The sequence below is a fragment of the Typopeltis vanoorti genome, chromosome 10, assembly GCF_054136105.1.
Source record: "Typopeltis vanoorti isolate ZY-2024b chromosome 10, IOZ_Tvanoo_1.0, whole genome shotgun sequence".
NCBI lineage: Eukaryota > Metazoa > Arthropoda > Arachnida > Uropygi > Thelyphonidae > Typopeltis > Typopeltis vanoorti.
This window is the reverse complement of record NC_143558.1, coordinates 4542762-4564410: the sequence shown is the minus strand read 5'-3', so window position 1 is coordinate 4564410 and position 21649 is coordinate 4542762. Positions and strand designations below refer to the sequence as shown.

Below are 21649 nucleotides of genomic sequence, written 5' to 3'. Positions count from 1 at the left end.
TGCATGTAACTTATACAGAATGAATAATGCACAGTTATCTCTCATTAAATGTATTATAGATATTTATACAACTAATGCATATAGAAAATATAAAGAATTTTTTTGAAAATGTGAAACTGGATTTCGTTGCAGTAGAAGAGTAATATACAGTATGGCAAGAAAAAAAAGGGGGGGGGGGATACTGAACTTCAGTACCGGTTTTTTTTCACCATACTGTACATAGTACTTACAAACTTTCAAATATAAACAATTTTAATAAGTATACATAATTTAAAAGTAAATTAATTAATAGTAGTTTTATTTTTACAGATATCATGGAAGTTCCCACAAAATGTATATCTTTTTCTCAGACTCTTGATATTAATGCATCTGTACAGTTTATTGATTTTGAAGGAAGATCAGATAGTGAATCAATTAAAAAGATTATATCTCTCATCAAACCACGGAGGCTAATTCTAGTTAGAGGTTCTGAGGAAGCAACTGAACTGTTAGAAACATTCTACCAAACCACTGCTGTGAATGGAAAGGTTTTCTGTCCACGATTGTTTGAAATTGTGGATGCCACAACAGAGAGCCATATATACCAAGTAAGAAATAAAATATGATGTGGTGTGCTGTCCTAATAGATTATTGTCTTTTTTTGATTGATTGAAATGTCTGTTGTCACATGGCATTAAATGAATTGAGTGAAGACCATAAATCTAAAAAACAAGACTATTAATAAATGTATATTTCAACAATGAATATAAACTGTGTGTGTGTAGTGGAGAAACCTGGAATGAATTACACTTAATGCATATGTGAGGGAATAAGTTAAGGGATGTTGAATGGAGATATTTGGAAAGAAAAAATTATAAGAAAGTAAAAGAGAATTAGTAGGTGATGCAGTTCAAGTTAATTCTCAGAAACATAGATGGGAAGCATTTCATTGTTTGCAGCAAGTACAGTTGATATAGTTTATTGAAAATAATACTCTTTGGCTTAGTTCATAATGTATACTACTCAAAACAATTAGGGGATATTTTGGTTTTCTTGTAAATTATAAAATTATACAAATAATTTACAAATGTAACACATTTATTTTAAAATATTCTTAATATACAACAGTGTAGAACATGCAACTGCATACAAAATCATGTTAAGACTTGTCAAAATGTGCCTTAGCCGTATTAGCATGAAGGGGGGGGGGGTATAAAAGCATGGCTTGTTTTGCCCACTTCCATAGTGCATAATTATCACTTCCTTTGTCAACTCGTGTCACCTACCACCCATTATTTTGTTTAAAATGGTAGAGCAACATGATATTCCGGAATTCATGGCTTGAAGAGCCATTGGTCGATTAGAAGCTAGACAAATGCAGCAAGTTGTCGCTCAAACATGTCGTGTATTTCAAAGGTAATTTCGCAACTTTGGAATCTCTTTCTGGAGACTGGAAATGTTTGCCAAAGACAAGGTCAAAGTCACCCATCATCAACAACTCCAACAGGCAATCAATATTTGTCATTACCTCCCAGAAGAAATCGAACATTTAACGCAACACAACTTCGAAGCAAATTTGCCACAGCAACAAGGAGGCTGGTATTGACACAGACAATTTGAAATCGTCTTCATGTCATAGGTTTATATGCTCGAAGACCATTGGTTTGCATTCCACTTATTGCAAATCACCAAAGAGCCTGGAGAATTTCAGCACAGGAACACCGCAATTGAACAAATGAGGATTGGGCTTGTGTACTTTTTAGTGACGAGTCCAGGTTCAGTCTGCAACCAGATAACCGGCGTATCTTGATATTGCGTGAAAGTGGAACAAGAAATAATCCACAATTTGTTCGTGAAAGATCCCATCATCAAGGTGGAAGTTTGATGGTATGGGCTGGAATAAGTATAGGTGGCCATACTGATCTCCATTTTATCAGAAATGGTTTCTTAACAGCCAAAAGGTATCGCGATGAAATATGCTGCTGCAATTGGCCAAGAATCCAGTTTTATGGATGACAATGCTCGTCCACACTGTGCAAATTTGGTACAAGAGTGGTTTGAGGAAGAAGGTATTGAATGAATGGACTGGCCTGTCTGTTCGCCAGGTTGTAATTCAATTGTTATGTACCTTTTTCTTTATCCTTACACTTTGTTGTACTTTATATTATCCTTATACTGTAATCTTATTTTTCTTATATACACAAATAAACGTTTATCCTTTACCAAATTTTCTTCCCTTTTATTCTAAGCAGTCTTATTGGCCTCCCTACAGTTTAATCACACAACATTCTGATAGAGTACACCCGATAAGCATTAACAAAATTTATATTTTTACTGCGCCAGCTAATACCTAGGATAGACGGGACTCTTACCCAGGATGGCTCTCTCAGAATGATACATGATGATTAAACTGAAATAAACTTTATACCTCCATTTGCTTATCACTTTCTTACAGTCGTGGCTCACTTTAGTCATTATACACTAGGGTTTATCCCGCTAAGTTCGTTATTATTTTATGAGTGGCTGTTTGAATTCGTACGACAAAACAGGTCAGGCAGGTACTTGAAAGAAATAATTTAATAAGCTGAAGGATTTATACAAGTATACAATATAAACATAATCAGAGGTATTCCCAAATAAAGACATAGGCTCAAACTAATTACACTAAACACACAAACAAACTTGCATAGACCACTAATATAAGCATTTCAACATTAATTCTTAGGCACTTGTTATTCCTTCTTCACACATGTGGTCGTTAGCTAACTTACTTTATACACTACTATTAGCTCGTACAGAGATACACTCAGCCTTGTAGGGCAAACAAATCTTAAATAAATGGGCCTGAGCCAAGTTATAGGCAATTCTTATAGTTCCATAAAATTAGTCCATCTTATATATTCTCTTAGGGGATCACACTCTTCTATCACTGGAAATCACAATACAAAAGTCTATCTTACCATCTCTGATTTGATGCTTTATCTCTTTTCCTGCCTTGTCTGGTCATCAAGGCCTTCTAGCTTAGCTTCCTATTTGGTTGTCTTCGATCGGACTACACGAATGGAATCTCAGCAGAAAAGATGGGAGGTGGCATGGGAACATTGCCTGAAACGGACGGCATCTGCTTGGTTCCTCCATCGCACAACGAAACACAGCTATCCTAGTCCAAGGATATAGCTTGGCCCATTCTAAACGCTGCGACAGATGAACCAATGCCTTCCACGGCCAGCCAGGGACTTCTCTGACGACAAACTCGACCTATATCCGAGAGAGGTCAGGATAAAAAAAGCCTTGAATGGGGTTTGCATGGCCTTTTGTTATCTTTTCTCCTCTCGTTATTTCTCAGCCGTCGCGATGCCCGCCAACGTGGTCACATGTATTTACGTCATTCTATTCAGCTCCCTCTATTTTGTCGCATGTGCACTTGTTTTTCTCTTCCTGGAAAGCGCTTTAGTTTCTCTTTCCAGTAACTTCCTTCCCTCCTTTTGCATGCATAACACAGGACGGTTAAAAGTGACCCTTGAACTGTGGCTCACAGGCTTAGCTACTTTAGTATACAAGAAACGGGGTTCTTAAGTAGATTTAACAGCTTACATTGATTTCTACATCTGGCCCACACGTATTACATATTATATTTTACAAGCATTTTATACAGTTCTATACAACTCCTTGTTCTTAAATTGATTTGCATTCACAAAGTTATCTTTTTTCTATTGCCAACATTCCACATTCTCTGCCTAAGTTGAATTAAAGTTGTGACCTGAATATTTTACGTTAAAACATTTCTTAGTTTATTCAAGACACAACACAATCGAACATACTGGGATGCTTTAGGTAGGCACGTTTCTGCTCAGCTTGTGCCACCACGATCGCTTCAAGAGCTCGAAATTGCTCTCATGGAAGATTGGAGAAATATCCCACAAGAAGTTTGATCATCTTATCCGGCCCATGCAATCAAGATGTACAGCTGTTAATGGAGACTATATGCCCTATTAAAAATTAACAAAAGCGTTTTTGGCTATTCTTGTTGTTATTCTTGTTAATATTATTTCATACTAAAATGTATAATTTGTTAAATTTGTAATAAATATCGATTATTTAAACAATATCTCATCAATTACACCCTATCCAAAAGTAAGAAATATTTATTCATGTAAATAGTTATAATTATCTGACAGAAACTGAAATATCCCTTAATTTTTGAGCAGTATATATATTAATAATGTCATACAAAACTGTTTCACAGACATTATAATAATATTCAGTAGACATAGAAAAATGGTAGACTGAATTGGAATTACATTTATGATTACCTACACTTGTAAACAAACCCACACTATTGCTATACTTATCTGAGAAATTAAACAAAAAGATACAATAAGAAAGCAACAATAATAAAATAAAAATAATTTAATATTCTCGTGGTGCACCCTGTTGGGTATCTACTTTGATACTGAACGAACGAGGATGGGCTGGCAATTTGGGATTTAGCCGACCAAATTGTATTCTTATTGGTTAGACCAAAATATAGAATGATGGTACAACATGACAAAATTTCATGCCGGCTGGGGCGTCGCCCAGTTAACCAAGGCCCCCGTTGTTTTCGCCAGGGAACCAGGGCGAACAGCGAAAAGTCAGCTACTGGAACAAATCTGAAAACAAACCCCAACTCAACATCACCAGAGTTAAAGATCGGTACTATCAACGTAAGAAGCCTGAATGGCAAAGAAATGGAGCTAGCTGAGGAATTAGATAAGTACCAGATCGACATAATAGGGGTGACTGAAACAAAAAAGACCAAAACTGGTGAGATCTTTCAGAGCAATAAATACAAAATGTTATATTCAGGCAATGACAATCAAGGAAAAGAAGGAGTACCCATAGTATTCAACACAAAATGCGAGGCTAATCTTCTTGAATGGCAGTCAGTCTCAAGTAGAGTAATGTGGGCAAATATGAGAATGGGGAACTGGACAATGACACTTATTTGTGCCTATGGTCCCACAGAAGGTTCTACTAAGGTAGAAGTGGAGGAATTTTTTGAGGCTTTAGAAAAAGCAACTGACACAATGAAAAAGGAAAAGTTGGTCCTTGTTGGGGATCTAAATAGCAGAGTAGGAAATGATTGTGAGACATACAAAAATATTTTGGGAAAATTTGGAGAAAAGAGCAAAGCTAATAATAATGGCAAATATCTGTTGGATTTCTGCTCAGGACATGGACTGGTTATTACTAACACCATGTTCCAACATAAAAATGTGCACAAATTCACATGGAGAGAAGAGGCTAGGAATAAGAAAAGTCTCATTCACTATGTTATTGTTGATAGTGATGTTTTCTCCCTGGTGCAGGACACCAGAGTGTACAGAGGATTTGAAATTGGAAGTGATCACTATTTAGTCTTGAGCAGGATAAAATTGAATTTCATATTGAAAAGAATAACATGTAAGAAAGTTTTAAAGCGAATAAAAGTTGAGCAGCTCTCAGATGTGAACTGTAGACTAAAATACAGAAATATTATTGAAAAGAAAATGAAAGAGTTTGAGAACAGGAATCAAACCTTGCAGATTCAATGGCAAACTCTGAAGGAAACATTGATTGATTCTGCCAGAGAGGCATGTGGTGAGGTTGTGTGCAAGGATAAAAAAATCAGAACTCCCTGGTGGACACAGGAAGTTAAAGAGGCAGTGAAGGAAAAGAAGAAAGCATATCAAAAGTTCCTGGCAAATAAGTCAGCTTTTACTCTTACAGAATACAGAGACAAATGTAAGAAAGCTAAACAGTGTGTAAAACTAGCTAAACAAAAGTCATGGGAGGACTTTGGCAAGAATATAGAAAATAAATATCAAGAAGGTGGCAAAATATTCTGGAGGTTGTTGAAGAAGCTTAGGAATGGAGGAAAGAGTGCTGTAAAAGGAATTAGAGATGATAAAGGTGAAATGAAAACAGGAGAAAAAGATATCCTTGAAGTATGGAGTAATTACTTTGAAAAACTGCTAAATGAAACAAGCAGTGATGACAGCACAGTGATAAAAAACACTGACCAGGCGTGCAGTCAGGAATACATATCCATACTTGAAGTAGAAAAAGCCATCAAAGGCTTGAAATGTGGAAAGGCAGCAGGAGTAGATGATATTCGACCAGAAATGCTGAAGTATGGTGGTATAAGAGTCTTGCAGTGGCTGCACTGCATAGTTCAGAAAGCCTGGACAGAGGGACGAATTACCGATGATTGGAGTAGAGCTCTCATAGTACCCATATATAAAAAGGGAAATAAAACTGAATGTGAGAATTACAGAGGTATTTCCCTACTGAGTGTTCCTGGCAAGATCTATGCAAGTATACTTGAGAAACGGTTGAGAAGAATTGTGGAAGAAAAGCTTGGTGAAGAACAAGCTGGACTCAGGCCAAATAGAGGCTGTCAGGATCAGATCTTCACTTTACAACAAATAGTCGAGAAAGCATGGGAATATAACAAAGATCTGTATTTAAGTTTTGTCGATTTGGAAAAGGCATATGACAAGGTGCCAAGAGAGAAGCTATTCAATACGCTGCAGTTATATGGTGTCAATGGGGCATTATATCAAGCAATACTTAGTCTTTATTTGAGTTGTGAGTCAGCAGTTAGAAATGAAGGAAGTACAGGAAGATGGTTTAATGTTAAATCTGGTGTGAGACAAGTATGTACATTATCCCCTCTGTTATTCATTATCTATATGGATCACATTATGAAGAAATGTGGTATTAAACCTGATGTCAAAATTGGAGATGTTAATGTCAGCTCTTTGCTTTATGCGGATTATGTTATACTTCTAAATAAATCCGCTACATGTCTGCAAGATTCTCTGACTAAATTGAATAGCTGTTGTAATAGATATGGTATGAAGGTCAGCAATAAAAAGACAAAGACAATGAAAATAGGCAGAATCATTGAAAATGTCAACTGTGTTGTGAATGGAGAACCTGTGGAACAAGTAAAACATTTCAGCTACTTAGGCACAATTTTTACTGAAGATGGTAAACTAAATATAGAAATAGACAACAGAATCAGCAAAGCTGGTATCGTGGGAAGTCAATTGAATAAATTCATATGGAATAAGAAAGAAATTAGTCGGAACACTAAATTAGCTGTATACAAGACTGTGTTCAAACCAATTTTAACTTATGGATCTGAGAGCTGGGTCAGAAGTAAAACACTTGACCAAAGACTAGAGACCGCAGATATGAGAGTCCTGAGAAAGATTAGAGGCACGAACAGATGGCATCAATGGCAATATCATATTAAAAATGAGGATATTAGGAAAGAACTTGACATTGTCAGCTTCCAGGAATGCATTAGCAAAGCTAATCTCAGATGGTATGGTCACTTAAATAGAATGGGTGAGGAAAGATTAGCAAAACAAGTGTTCTCTGCCAGGTTGGCAGGAAAACGACCCAGAGGAAGACCAAGATATAGGTGGATTGATACGGTACAAAGTGCCTTAGACGATAGAAATATAAGATCTGATAATGTTGGAGTCTTGACAAGTAACAGACTGATTTGGAGGAAAATTGTAGATAGGAAGTTAGTAATGATGTAATTTTTTCATGTAATACTGTCATATCCTGAACACCCCTTGAGGGTACATGGCAGGAATTTGATGATGATGATGATGATGATGATAATTTAATATTTATCTGAAGCCTTTGTAGTGTGGGGTGGATTCATATGTTGATATGTTTTGAAGAGTTTGATTCCATTTTACTATCTGGGATATATGAATATTTTATGAGTTTTAATTTTTGTATCTAAGACTGTTCTTTCAGTAACATCATACATAAGTCATCATCAGATTCCTGGATATGTATATTCATGTGGTGTGCAGGGGTGCTTAAGGGTCAAAGCTGTATAACTGAGAGGAGACCTCCACATAGCCTTTAAAGGAATGCGGAGAACCGACCAGGGCTTCTGACCTAATGTCCAATCCTCACCTTCTCGTGGTGCACCCTGTTGGGTATCTACTTTGATACTGAACGAACGAGGATGGGCTGGCAATTTGGGATTTAGCTGACCAAATTGTATTCTTATTGGTTAAACCAAAATAAAAAATGATGGTACAACATGACAAAATTTCATGCCGGCTGGGGCGTCGCCCGGTTAAACAAGGCCCCCGTTGTTTTTGCCAGGGAACCAGGGCGAACAGCGAAAAGTCAGCTACTGGAACAAATCTGAAAACAAACCCCAACTCAACATCACCAGAGTTAAAGATCGGTACTATCAACGTAAGAAGCTTGAATGGCAAAGAAATGGAGCTAGCTGAGGAATTAGATAAGTACCAGATCGACATAATAGGGGTGACTGAAACAAAAAAGACCAAAACTGGTGAGATCTTTCTGAGCAATAAATACAAAATGTTATATTCAGGCAATGACAATCAAGGAAAAGAAGGCGTACCCATAGTATTCAACACAAAATACGAGGCTAATCTTGTTGAATGGCAGTCAGTCTCAAGTAGAGTAATGTGGGCAAATATGAGAATGGGGAACTGAACAATGACACTTATTTGATCCTATGGTCCCACAGAAGGTTCTACTAAGGTAGAAGTGGAGGAATTTTTTGAGGCTTTAGAAAAAGCAACTGACACAATGAAAAAGGAAAAGTTGGTCCTTGTTGGGGATCTAAATAGCAGAGTAGGAAATGATTGTGAGACATACAAAAATATTTTGGGAAAATTTGGAGAAAAGAGCAAAGCTAATAATAATGGCAAATATCTGTTGGATTTCTGCTCAGGACATGGACTGGTTATTACTAACACCATGTTCCAACATAAAAATGTGCACAAATTCACATGGAGAGAAGAGGCTAGGAATAAGAAAAGTCCCATTGACTATGTTATTGTTGATAGTGATGTTTTCTCCCTGGTGCAGGACACCAGAGTGTACAGAGGATTTGAAATTGGAAGTGATCACTATTTAGTCTTGAGCAGGATAAAATTGAATTTCATATTGAAAAGAATAACATGTAAGAAAGTTTTTAAGCGAATAAAAGTTGAGCAGCTCTCAGATGTGAACTGTAGACTAAAATACAGAAATATTATTGAAAAGAAAATGAAAGAGTTTGAGAACAGGAATCAAACCTTGGAGATTCAGTGGCAAACTCTGAAGGAAACATTGATTGATTCTGCCAGAGAGGCATGTGGTGAGGTTGTGTGCAAGGATAAAAAAATCAGAACTCCCTGGTGGACACAGGAAGTTAAAGAGGCAGTGAAGGAAAAGAAGAAAGCATATCAAAAGTTCCTGGCAAATAAGTCAGCTTTTACTCTTACGGAATACAGAGACAAATGTAAGAAAGCTAAACAGTGTGTAAAACTAGCTAAACAAAAGTCATGGGAGGACTTTGGCAAGAATATAGAAAATAAATATCAAGAAGGTGGCAAAATATTCTGGAGGTTGTTGAAGAAGCTTAGGAATGGAGGAAAGAGTGCTGTAAAAGGAATTAGAGATGATAAAGGTGAAATGAAAACAGGAGAAAAAGATATCCTTGAAGTATGGAGTAATTACTTTGAAAAACTGCTAAATGAAACAAGCAGTGATGACAGCACAGTGTTAAAAAACACTGACCAGGCATGCAGTCAGCAATACATATCCATACTTGAAGTAGAAAAAGCCATCAAAGGCTTGAAATGTGGAAAGGCAGCAGGAGTAGATGATATTCGACCAGAAATGCTGACGTATGGTGGTATAAGAGTCTTACAGTGGCTGCACTGCATAGTTCAGAAAGCCTGGACAGAGGGACGAATTCCCGATGATTGGAGTAGAGCTCTCATAGTACCCATATATAAAAAGGGAAATAAAACTGAATGTGAGAATTACAGAGGTATTTCCCTACTGAGTGTTCCTGGCAAGATCTATGCAAGTATACTTGAGAAACGGTTGAGAAGAATTGTGGAAGAAAAAACTCGGTGAAGAACAAGCTGGATTCAGGCCAAATAGAGGCTGTCAGGATCAGATCTTCACTTTACGACAAATAGTCGAGAAAGCATGGGAATATAACAAAGATCTGTATTTAAGTTTTGTCGATTTGGAAAAGGCATATGACAAGGTGCCAAGAGAGAAGCTATTCAGTACGCTGCAGTTATATGGTGTCAATGGGGCATTATATCAAGCAATACTTAGTCTCTATTTGAGTTGTGTGTCAGCAGTTAGAATTGAAGGAAGTACAGGAAGATGGTTTAATGTTAAATCTGGTGTGAGACAAGGATGTACATTATCCCCTCTGTTATTCATTATCTATATGGATCACATTATGAAGGAATGTGGTATTAAACCTGATATCAAAATTGGAGATGTTAATGTCAGCTCTTTGCTTTATGCGGATTATGTTATACTTCTAAATAAATCCGCTACAAGTCTGCAAGATTCTCTGACTAAATTGAATAGCTGTTGTAATAGATATGGTATGAAGGTCAGCAATAAAAAGACAAAGACAATGAAAATAGGCAGAATCATTGAAAATGTCAACTGTGTTGTGAATGGAGAACCTGTGGAACAAGTAAAACATTTCAGCTACTTAGGCACAATTTTTACTGAAGATCGTAAACTGAATATAGAAATAGACAACAGAATCAGCAAAGCTGGTATCGTGGGAAGTCAATTGAATAAATTCATATGGAATAAGAAAGAAATTAGTCGGAACACTAAATTAGCTGTATACAAGACTGTGTTCAAACCAATTTTAACTTATGGATCTGAAAGCTGGGTCAGAAGTAAAACACTTGACCAAAGACTAGAGACCGCAGATATGAGAGTCCTGAGAAAGATTAGAGGCGTGAACAGATGGCATCAATGGCAATATCATATTAAAAATGAGGATATTAGGAAAGAACTTGACATTGTCAGCATCCAGGAATGCGTTAGCAGAGCTAATCTCAGATGGTATGGTCACTTAAATAGAATGGGAGAGGAAAGATTAGCAAAACAAGTGTTCTCTGCCAGGTTGGCAGGAAAACGACCCAGAGGAAGACCAAGATATAGGTGGATTGATACGGTACAAAGTGCCTTAGATGATAGAAATATAAGATCTGATAATGTTGGAGTCTTGACAAGTAACAGACTGATTTGGAGGAAAATTGTAGATAGGAAGTTAGTAATGATGTAATTTTTTCATGTAGTACTGTCATATCCTTTACACCCCTTGAGGGTACATGGCAGGAATTTGATGATGATGATGATGATGTGGTGTACAGGGTACTCTCACAGTATCAGCCTCCCCCTCCCCCAATAAAAAATTACTTTGTACCTCCAAATGTCACAACACTCAACCTTGCTGTAACAAATAAGTTTAATTATGATTTGATAATGTTGAAAGAAATTGTGATTAATAAGTTACCTTTATTTCATGAACATTTTCTTATAATACTTAAATGTAGTAAAATAATAAAACAGTTATGTTTAATGTTATTCTTTATGTTTTGAAATTTAAATTGACAAAGGTAAATTATTATAATATAAACAAAACGGGCTTTTACCAATTGGTGTTGGTAAATGCTGCCATTTACTGAAATGGTTTGGTACCCAACTTAGTACCAAGTTCATAAAATTCTTCGCCTTTAATGTCTGCGATAATGGTTATTATTGATTTTGGATCCATCTTCGCTCTATCAATATCTGGTATTTTTATTCTAACATTTTGTCCAAGAGTAAGTTTTTGGCACCTAACCTAAACTAAATTCTAGATCACAGCCACTCACGCCATCTATGCTCACACTGTACTCGGGCTTTTACCAATTGGTGTTGGTAAATGCTGGCATTTACCGAAATGGTTTGGTAAAAGCCTAAAATGGAAGCATTTACAAGCATTTTTCGGACTTTTACCACCTCACTATGGTAAATGCTAGGATTTACCAATTTTCGGGCTTTTACTGTACACAAAAACTAGGGGTCATTAATACATTTAAAAACAGCGCTTTGAAGATTTGCTCCAATGAACAGGCACTTAAAGATGAATTAAAAGTTATCAGCAATATCTTGAAATGGTTACAGCCAAAACACTGTGAACAAAATTCTGTACAAGACCTCACTTAAAAACAAAAATAAACAAGACTATAATAAAACTGTAACCATTCCATACATTAAAGGGATATCAGACAAGATAAACAGAATACTACAAAAATACAACCTTAAAGCCATCTCTAAACTTCTTGCAAAATTAAAGAACTTACTCAACTCATTTAAAGACCCACTCCCTCCCTCCGCTGGCCCACCCTGGAGTATACTGTATTTATTACACCTGTAATCTACCCTATACAGGGGAATCAGGATGCACAATTCCTATCAGGCAAAAAGAACATAAACATCACATTAAATATAATAACTATGGTGAAGCTGGCCTCTCTGATCATGCCCTGAACACTTTACATAGAATTGACTGGAAAAGCACCTGTTGTTTACATCAGGTGTGCTTTTCCAGTCAATTTATGTTCATACCAAAACATGGTATGAACATAAATTTAAGGAGGCCTGTGAGATTCTTATCAATCACCCTAATCTTAACAATAATGGTGGCTAAAAATCCCAGACATATGGAAGACACATATTCTACCCACTTAACATTTCTCCCCAAGAGTTAATTGTAAATAGAACCATAGGCAATAGGGTTCTATTTACAGGATCCTAAATTTAATATAACAATCGTCATGTTAAATTAGGACATCATTTTCACTGTAATAATACTATAGCTTTGATGTAGTTAATTTATTTAATTTTAATTTCACTAGAGGTCAGGCCAGTAGAATAACCATTGATTAAATCATTGTCTCTTCAGCATACTATGTGAAATGTAATTTAGCTTGTCTCTGTGTATATATATATATATATATGTGTGTGTGTGTGTGTGTGTGTGTGTGTGTGTGTATACTCCAGATGATGACCTTAATATGAAGGTCGAAATGTCGAGAAATTAAAATAATTATTTATAGCATGGTTGTAGAGTCCATAATTTGTGTAAAATGAATTTGTACTCTTTCTTTACATTTGTTACTTTGAACAAGTTTTGTTTTACAGTTGTTGCTAAATTTTTGTTCTGCAGAGATAAGAGAGCACCCTGTAGCTCAATCAAACAGCAAAACAAATTTTGCTTTGGGTGGAAATAGATTCTTCGTATCCTGTCTAACATGTTAATAAGGGCTTTTCATTTAAAGGTCAATTAGCCAGTATCATATGGAGCTGTCAGGCAAACCAGCCAGAAGACATACTTAATGTATCATGTTGAAGGCTTAATGGATTGTATACAGCACTCAGAAAGGATTAAAACAAAGTGATAAGTGGCTGTCTCATATCGACTCGAACTGAAGAAAACATTGCTACTGTTGCTGAATTGGTGAAAAGTGATTGTTGAATCACATCACAGATGATGGCAGAGGTTTAAAACATCTTTAAACGCCTCATTCTTTGCATTCTGAGTGAAGATTGGGGAATGAGAAAGTTATGTGCACGTCTTGTCAGGACATTATTGTGATGGTGGATGCAGACACAAATTTCTTTGACAAAATCATTACAGGAAATGAACGATGGATACTTACTAATCATCCCATTAGTAAGTATCCACTTGAAACAGTGGATACTTACTAATGGGATGAGGATTGGACATTAGACCAGAAGTCCCAATTGGTTTTCTGCATTCCTTAAGTCAATGTGGAGGTCTCCTCCCAGTTATCTGGCTTTGACCCTTACATGACCCATTAAAAATTAATTGTATTTTAAATTTTTATAGACTGAAAAGAAAAGCTTATATTGCAAAAGTACTTTGTAAAGAAAGATAGGAATACATTTGGATTACATGGAATATTAAATTAACCAAAGGCAAATTAAATGTGGTTTACTCAGAGAGTAAACCACATATTATATTGCTGTAATTTTAAGTTATAACCCAAGGATTTTTTATTTATTTTTTTTTTTATTAGGTGAAGTTAAAAGATTCTTTGGTAAGTTCTCTAAATTTTGTCAGAGCTAAGGATGCAGAATTAGCATGGGTTGATGGAGAAATTGTGATAGAACAAGAAGAGAAAATCAGTCCTGCAGAGTTGGATATAAAACTAGAGAATGCTATGGAAGTAGATGAAATAGAGGAAACATCAGGTAAGAATTTCAAAATTATAATTAATATTAAAATTTTATGATTTTTTAATTATAAAATTATGATTATTCATAATTATAATTTTCAGTAGAAATCCTGTGTATGTAACTTCATTTTAACCTCTTGGATTTGATTGTACTTATTCTCAGATGTGTTTGAACTGTATCATGACAAAAATGCAGACCTAGATTTTTTTTACAGAGTGGAATATCACATCATTTTACAAAAGAGAAAGCAAGTACAGCATCGATCAAGAGAAAGTGTATTAATTGGAGCACATAGCACTTCTGAAGATGTATTTTTGCCCCATAAAGCTCGAGTTCAAAAGCCTTAGTCCAAATTCCATCTAGGACATAACATTTATAATGTTAGTTACCTTGTCTCATACGAATGTGACAAGCTCCCTCTACATTAATTTGGATTTCAGACTTCATGAAAGGAAGAAAAATAAAAGTCAGTGGAATTTATTCCAACATGTATCAAACTTCAGCTGGAGTCCCACAAGGTTCTGTTTTAAACTCACTCCTATTTCTCATCTATATGAACAATATTCATCCTCACATCATAAATGATGCAAAAATAGCATGCTATGCAGATGATATAGCAATCTGGCACACAAGCAGTAATCCTCAATAATCTGAAAAAGTTCTAAATAAATCAACACAGGCTTAGGAAGATGGGTAAAGGAACTTAAATTAAACCCAGAAAAAACAAAACTGAGTATCTTCTCCACTGATAGAAAAAATAGACATAATTACAACCCCCAAATCAAAATTTAAAATACCAAAATAAGAAAAACAGTCTCCAAAATACTTATGCATAACTATAGATACTGAACTGAGATTTACAACTTATATTACTAATATATAATAAATCTCTTAAAAAGCTTAATATCATCAAAAAGCTTTGTGAACAAAGTGGGGTGCAAAACTGAAGACACTGAAAACTACATATACAGCACTCATATAACCCACTATGGAATATGCCTTATCTATCTGGGCTCCAGCTTCTACTAGCTCAAAAGAAAAACTTGATAGACTACAGTCAAGACCAGCAAAAATTATTATAGATGCAGTCTCATTCACAAATAATTTAAAAGGGCAATATGGGTATGGACTTCGCATACTAGAAGACAGAAGAAAACTCTCCACAGTTAAATTCACTAACTGAATCAGGATCACATCTTACTCAGTACTTTTGATGCCTAGACACAAAAATCTAGATTAAAGAGATCATCTACTTACAATATGATCATGAAATTAGAAAACAGGTCGACTTAGAGCATTTATCTATCGAAATAAGCAAAGAGCCATTCTTTTCCACTATACCACCAAAAAAACACAACGATTAACTTAAATCTCCTAGAACCTTGTTCAAAAAAGGGATTCACAGCATGAAAATAAAAGGACTTGACATTATCATCATCATCATCATCATCAAATTCCTGCCATGTACCCTCAAGGGGTGTACAGGATATGACAGTACTACATGAAAAAATTACATCATTACTAACTTCCTATCTACAATTTTCCTCCAAATCAGTCTGTTACTTGTCAAGACTCCAACATTATCAGATCTTATATTTCTATCGTCTAAGGCACTTTGTACCGTATCAATCCACCTATATCTTGGTCTTCCTCTGGGTCGTTTTCCTGCCAACCTGGCAGAGAACACTTGTTTTGCTAATCTTTCCTCTCCCATTCTATTTAAGTGACCATACCATCTGAGATTAGCTCTGCTAACGCATTCCTGGATGCTGACAATGTCAAGTTCTTTCCTAATATCCTCATTTTTAATATGATATTGCCATTGATTCCATCTGTTCACGCCTCTAATCTTTCTCAGGACTCTCATATCTGCGGTCTCTAGTCTTTGGTCAAGTGTTTTACTTCTGACCCAGCTCTCAGATCCATAAGTTAAAATTGGTTTGAACACAGTCTTGTATACAGCTAATTTAGTGTTCCGACTAATTTCTTTCTTGTTCCATATGAATTTATTCAATTGACTTCCCACGATACCAGCTTTGCTGATTCTGTTGTCTATTTCTATATTTAGTTTACCATCTTCAGTAAAAATTGTGCCTAAGTAGCTGAAATGTTTTACTTGTTCCACAGGTTCTCCATTCACAACACAGTTGACATTTTCAATGATTCTGCCTATTTTCATTGTCTTTGTCTTTTTATTGCTGACCTTCATACCATATCTATTACAACAGCTATTCAATTTAGTCAGAGAATCTTGCAGACTTGTAGCGGATTTATTTAGAAGTATAACATCATCCGCATAAAGCAAAGAGCTGACATTAACATCTCCAATTTTGATGTCAGGTTTAATACCACATTCCTTCATAATGTGATCCATATAGATAATGAATAACAGGGGGGATAATGTACATCCTTGTCTCACACCAGATTTAACATTAAACCATCTTCCTGTACTTCCTTCAATTCTAACTGCTGACTCACAACTCAAATAAAGACTAAGTATTGCTTGATATAATGCCCCATTGACACCATATAACTGCAGCGTATTGAATAGCTTCTCTCTTGGCACCTTGTCATATGCCTTTTCCAAATCGACAAAACTTAAATACAGATCTTTGTTATATTCCCATGCTTTCTCGACTATTTGTCGTAAAGTGAAGATCTGATCCTGACAGCCTCTATTTGGCCTGAATCCAGCTTGTTCTTCACCAAGCTTTTCTTCCACAATTCTTCTCAACCGTTTCTCAAGTATACTTGCATAGATCTTGCCAGGAACACTCAGTAGGGAAATACCTCTGTAATTCTCACATTCAGTTTTATTTCCCTTTTTATATATGGGTACTATGAGAGCTCTACTCCAATCATTGGGAATTCGTCCCTCTGTCCAGGCTTTCTGAACTATGCAGTGCAGCCACTGTAAGACTCTTATACCACCATACTTCAGCATTTCTGGTCGAATATCATCTACTCCTGCTGCCTTTCCACATTTCAAGCCTTTGATGGCTTTTTCTACTTCAAGTATGGATATGTATTCCTGACTGCATGCCTGGTCAGTGTTTTTTATCACTGTGCTGTCATCACTGCTTGTTTCATTTAGCAGTTTTTCAAAGTAATTACTCCATACTTCAAGGATATCTTTTTCTCCTGTTTTCATTTCACCTTTATCATCTCTAATTCCTTTTACAGCACTCTTTCCTCCATTCCTAAGCTTCTTCAACAACCTCCAGAATATTTTGCCACCTTCTTGATATTTATTTTCTATATTCTTGCCAAAGTCCTCCCATGACTTTTGTGTAGCTAGTTTTACACACTGTTTAGCTTTCTTACATTTGTCTCTGTATTCTGTAAGAGTAACAGCTGCCTTATTTGCCAGGAACTTTTGATATGCTTTCTTCTTTTCCTTCACTGCCTCTTTAACTTCCTGTGTCCACCAGGGAGTTCTGATTTTTTTATCCTTGCACACAACCTCACCACATGCCTCTCTGGCAGAATCAATCAATGTTTCCTTCAGAGTTTGCCACTGAATCTCCAAGGTTTGATTCCTGTTCTCAAACTCTTTCATTTTCTTTTCAATAATATTTCTGTATTTTAGTCTACAGTTCACATCTGAGAGCTGCTCAACTTTTATTCGCTTTAAAACTTTCTTACATGTTATTCTTTTCAATATGAAATTCAATTTTATCCTGCTCAAGACTAAATAGTGATCACTTCCAATTTCAAATCCTCTGTACACTCTGGTGTCCTGCACCAGGGAGAAAACATCACTATCAACAATAACATAGTCAATGAGACTTTTCTTATTCCTAGCCTCTTCTCTCCATGTGAATTTGTGCACATTTTTATGTTGGAACATGGTGTTAGTAATAACCAGTCCATGTCCTGAGCAGAAATCCAACAGATATTTGCCATTATTATTAGCTTTGCTCTTTTCTCCAAATTTTCCCAAAATATTTTTGTATGTCTCACAATCATTTCCTACTCTACTATTTAGATCCCCAACAAGGACCAACTTTTCCTTTTTCATTGTGTCAGTTGCTTTTTCTAAAGCCTCAAAAAATTCCTCCACTTCTACCTTAGTAGAACCTTCTGTGGGACCATAGGCACAAATAAGTCTCATTGTCCAGTTCCCCATTCTCATATTTGCCCACATTACTCTACTTGAGACTGACTGCCATTCAAGAAGATTAGCCTCGTATTTTGTGTTGAATACTATGGCTACTCCTTCTTTTCCTTGATTGTCATTGCCTGAATATAACATTTTGTATTTATTGCTCAGAAAGATCTCACCAGTTTTGGTCTTTTTTGTTTCAGTCACCCCTATTATGTCGATCTGGTACTTATCTAATTCCTCAGCTAGCTCCATTTCTTTGCCATTCAGGCTTCTTACATTGATAGTACCGATCTTTAACTCTGGTGATGTTGAGTTGGGGTTTGTTTTCAGATTTGTTCCAGTAGCTGACTTTTCGCTGTTCGCCCTGGTTCCCTGGCGAAAACAACGGGGGCCTTGTTTAACCGGGCGACGCCCCAGCCGGCATGAAATTTTGTCATGTTGTGCCATCATTTTTTATTTTGGTTTAACCAATAAGAATACAATTTGGTCGGCTAAATCCCAAATTGCCAGCCCATCCTCGTTCGTTCAGTATCAAAGTAGATACCCAACAGGGTGCACCACGAGAAGGTGAGGATTGGACATTAGGTCAGAAGCCCTGGTCGGTTCTCCGCATTCCTTTAAAGGCTATGTGGAGGTCTCCTCTCAGTTATACAGCTTTGACCCTTAAGCACCCCTTACTTGACATTGTACATGACATTATACATTGACTTGACATTATACATCACTTAAATATTTACACTCTACATCATTACCTACACTGATGAAGCACTGAACCAAGGAGGAGCAAGGGTTTTATTAACTCTACCTGGAGGCAGGGAAATGTAAATCAAATCCACAGCTGGCAAAATAGCTTCAAACTTCACTTATGAATTAACAGCTATCCAGTAATAAACATTACAGAAGGAATAACCATCTACAGTGACTCAAAATCTCACTTGAAGCATTGCAAAATGGAAAAACAAAGCTCACACAGGAAATTCATGAACATCTAATAACTTTAAATTTGAAAAATAAGAACTGTACGCTGCAATGGATACCAGCCCATGTAGATATTGAAGGTAATGAGAGAGCATACAGACTATCCAAAGAAGCAAGGTACTCACCTCAAAAATTACACCCACTATCACTAACTGATGCAAATTCAGTCATAAAAATAAGATTGTTAAAACAAATTATCGAGAAGCATGAAATCAGCAAAATTAATGAAAACAGAGAAATAACCGCAATCATCACCAGACTAAGGATGGAACATTTTAAAAGGCATGAAAATTCAACTGGACAGTACTAGAAGCTATGAAATATGCAAGAACTATCCAGGAGTCGAACTAACACCTGCCCATATCCATTCTTGTTCATCAGTTGCTGCTGCTCTACAGAAAATTGACAATAACGCTATAGAAAAGCTCTACTCCATCAAAGTTCAACAGATTGCCAAAGCAGTTGTACAGGCCCACAGTCATATCTAGAAGCTCTTCAACAGACTCGACAACAACAACAATTCCCACCTCCCCTGCAGAAACTCTGGCTTGCCATATCCCAACACAATCAGTAAGCTGCTCCACAAAATATACTTAGTTGTGGCATATTCCTAATTAACAATTTAAATGTTAATGAATTCAGAATTTCTGAACTGTTGTTCATGAAACTCATATAAAATCATACGAAGTGGATAGCAAAGGAATGTTTCATAAATGCAGCCAGCTCTTTCAGATATGTTTTTTGCTGACTTGCTAATCAGTTAATCTGATTAAAAAAATACTCTTATAATGAATTTTTAAGACCAAAAATAATACTCTGTGAAAGAGGAATGTTTGCTATACTGAATGTCTTTTAGAACAGCAGTGGCTTTGACAAGGAGTTTCAGTAATTAGTATAGTCGTAAATGATTTTGTTGCAATAGTTGTCCTTATAATAGAAAATTGAATGTGAATTATTAAATAACTGCAGTTAAAGTTTTGGAAAACATTCAGCCATTTGCAACTAGATCTCTTATTTAATACTTTACCATTTTCTCACAACAAAAACATGATATATAGACAAGCAGTTGCTAAGCTATATGTTTATTTAATCATGGTGAATTCCTTGGAATTCATTAATGAAGATTTCCATGTACAACCACTCCTCAGCTTTTGTAAGGAGTCAATTCTACAGAGCACTGCAGAAACAACATTCTGCAGTAGATACCTAAGTATTTAATGATTGCTAATTGAGGAAGGAGATGAGACAAGCATTACATATCAGCTGGGAAGTTTACATATTACCAGTAATCGCTCCATCTTATAGATAGCACCAGAACACTATAATAATTACTGCAGAATTTGAAGGTGCTAAATTTTCGCATTTTATGTACACTCCTTCAAAATCATATTCATTGTTGAAGCAATAAGGCTTAGGAGGGGGAGTTCTGATAAACACCTAGAACAAAATGATATTAAAGCAACTCATATAACCACAAGAAAGAAAAAAAAATAGTTACATAGTCATGGAGGTAACTTATGTTTTTATATCCTTGTATGTTCTTTCTTGTGATTATATCAGTTGCTTTAATATCATTTTTATTTTATTTCAATTTCATTATTTTTATTCTAGGTGTTTATCAAAACTTTCCAGACCCTTCCCCTCATATATCAAAGTCTATGGAAGATATGATATTCCCTTCTTCATAATCCTTAATTTTCTTCTCTAAATTAGTTTTTTATGCTTGTTAGATGGCCTTATTATATCCTGGTTGCTTGCATGATTGTAAGGAAAATAACTGAATTAGAGAAAATAACACTGAAAATTGCAAGGTGTTGCTGCACAGTAACAGTGCCAACAGGTGACTGAGCTTAATGCAATTGCTTTGTGGCATCTCTGCCATAAATCTTAATAATAATACATTGTTACATTTAATATGGCAACTGGTTGCCATATGCAGTATCCTTTGCATGCATTGCACTGATTTTTATGTTCCAAGTGCAACATATTATGTAGGCACTTTGAATTTTTTTATTTAGATATTTATATTATAGATATATATATATATATATTTATTTATTTTTTTATTTATATTCATTTGAAACAATAAATATAAATATATCTGCAAGTTGTCCAACTGTGTCAGGCAGACTGCAGACAAGACAGTACAAAAGAACAAACAGGTAGATTATTATGTCTGTACATGAATGCAGGAGTATCAGAAACAAAGGGATAGAGTTTGTTGCCTTAGTCAGTATGTTGCGACCTCAGATTGTAGGTATTAATGAGACCTGGCTATCAGAATCAGACCTGCTAACTGGTATCGAGTGTCAAGGGTACAGTATTTTTAGGAAGGATAGAAAGGATAGGAGAGGAGGGGGGCATGCTGCTAATGATATCGGATGACTTGAATCCAGTAAGAGTTGAGGCCTATAATTGTAGTACTACTACTAACAATATTTCATGTGGCAGTGAATTTGAAGCCATCTGGTGTGAGGTGGAATC

At 35.9% G+C, this 21649-nt stretch overlaps 1 protein-coding gene across 5 annotated transcripts in view; it reads left to right on the top strand.

Annotated features, from left to right (window-relative positions):
* The window catches only part of Cpsf100 (cleavage and polyadenylation specificity factor subunit 2), a 325511-nt gene that overhangs the window by 262775 nt on the left and 41087 nt on the right, over window positions 1-21649 (top strand). For all 5 annotated transcript variants that reach the window (XM_090399663.1, XM_090399659.1, XM_090399662.1 and 2 more), the window contains 2 exons: window positions 310-587; window positions 13920-14094. In XM_090399663.1, coding sequence (XP_090255789.1) covers window positions 310-587; window positions 13920-14094 — 453 coding nt within the window. The remainder of the gene's footprint in view (window positions 1-309; window positions 588-13919; window positions 14095-21649) is intronic.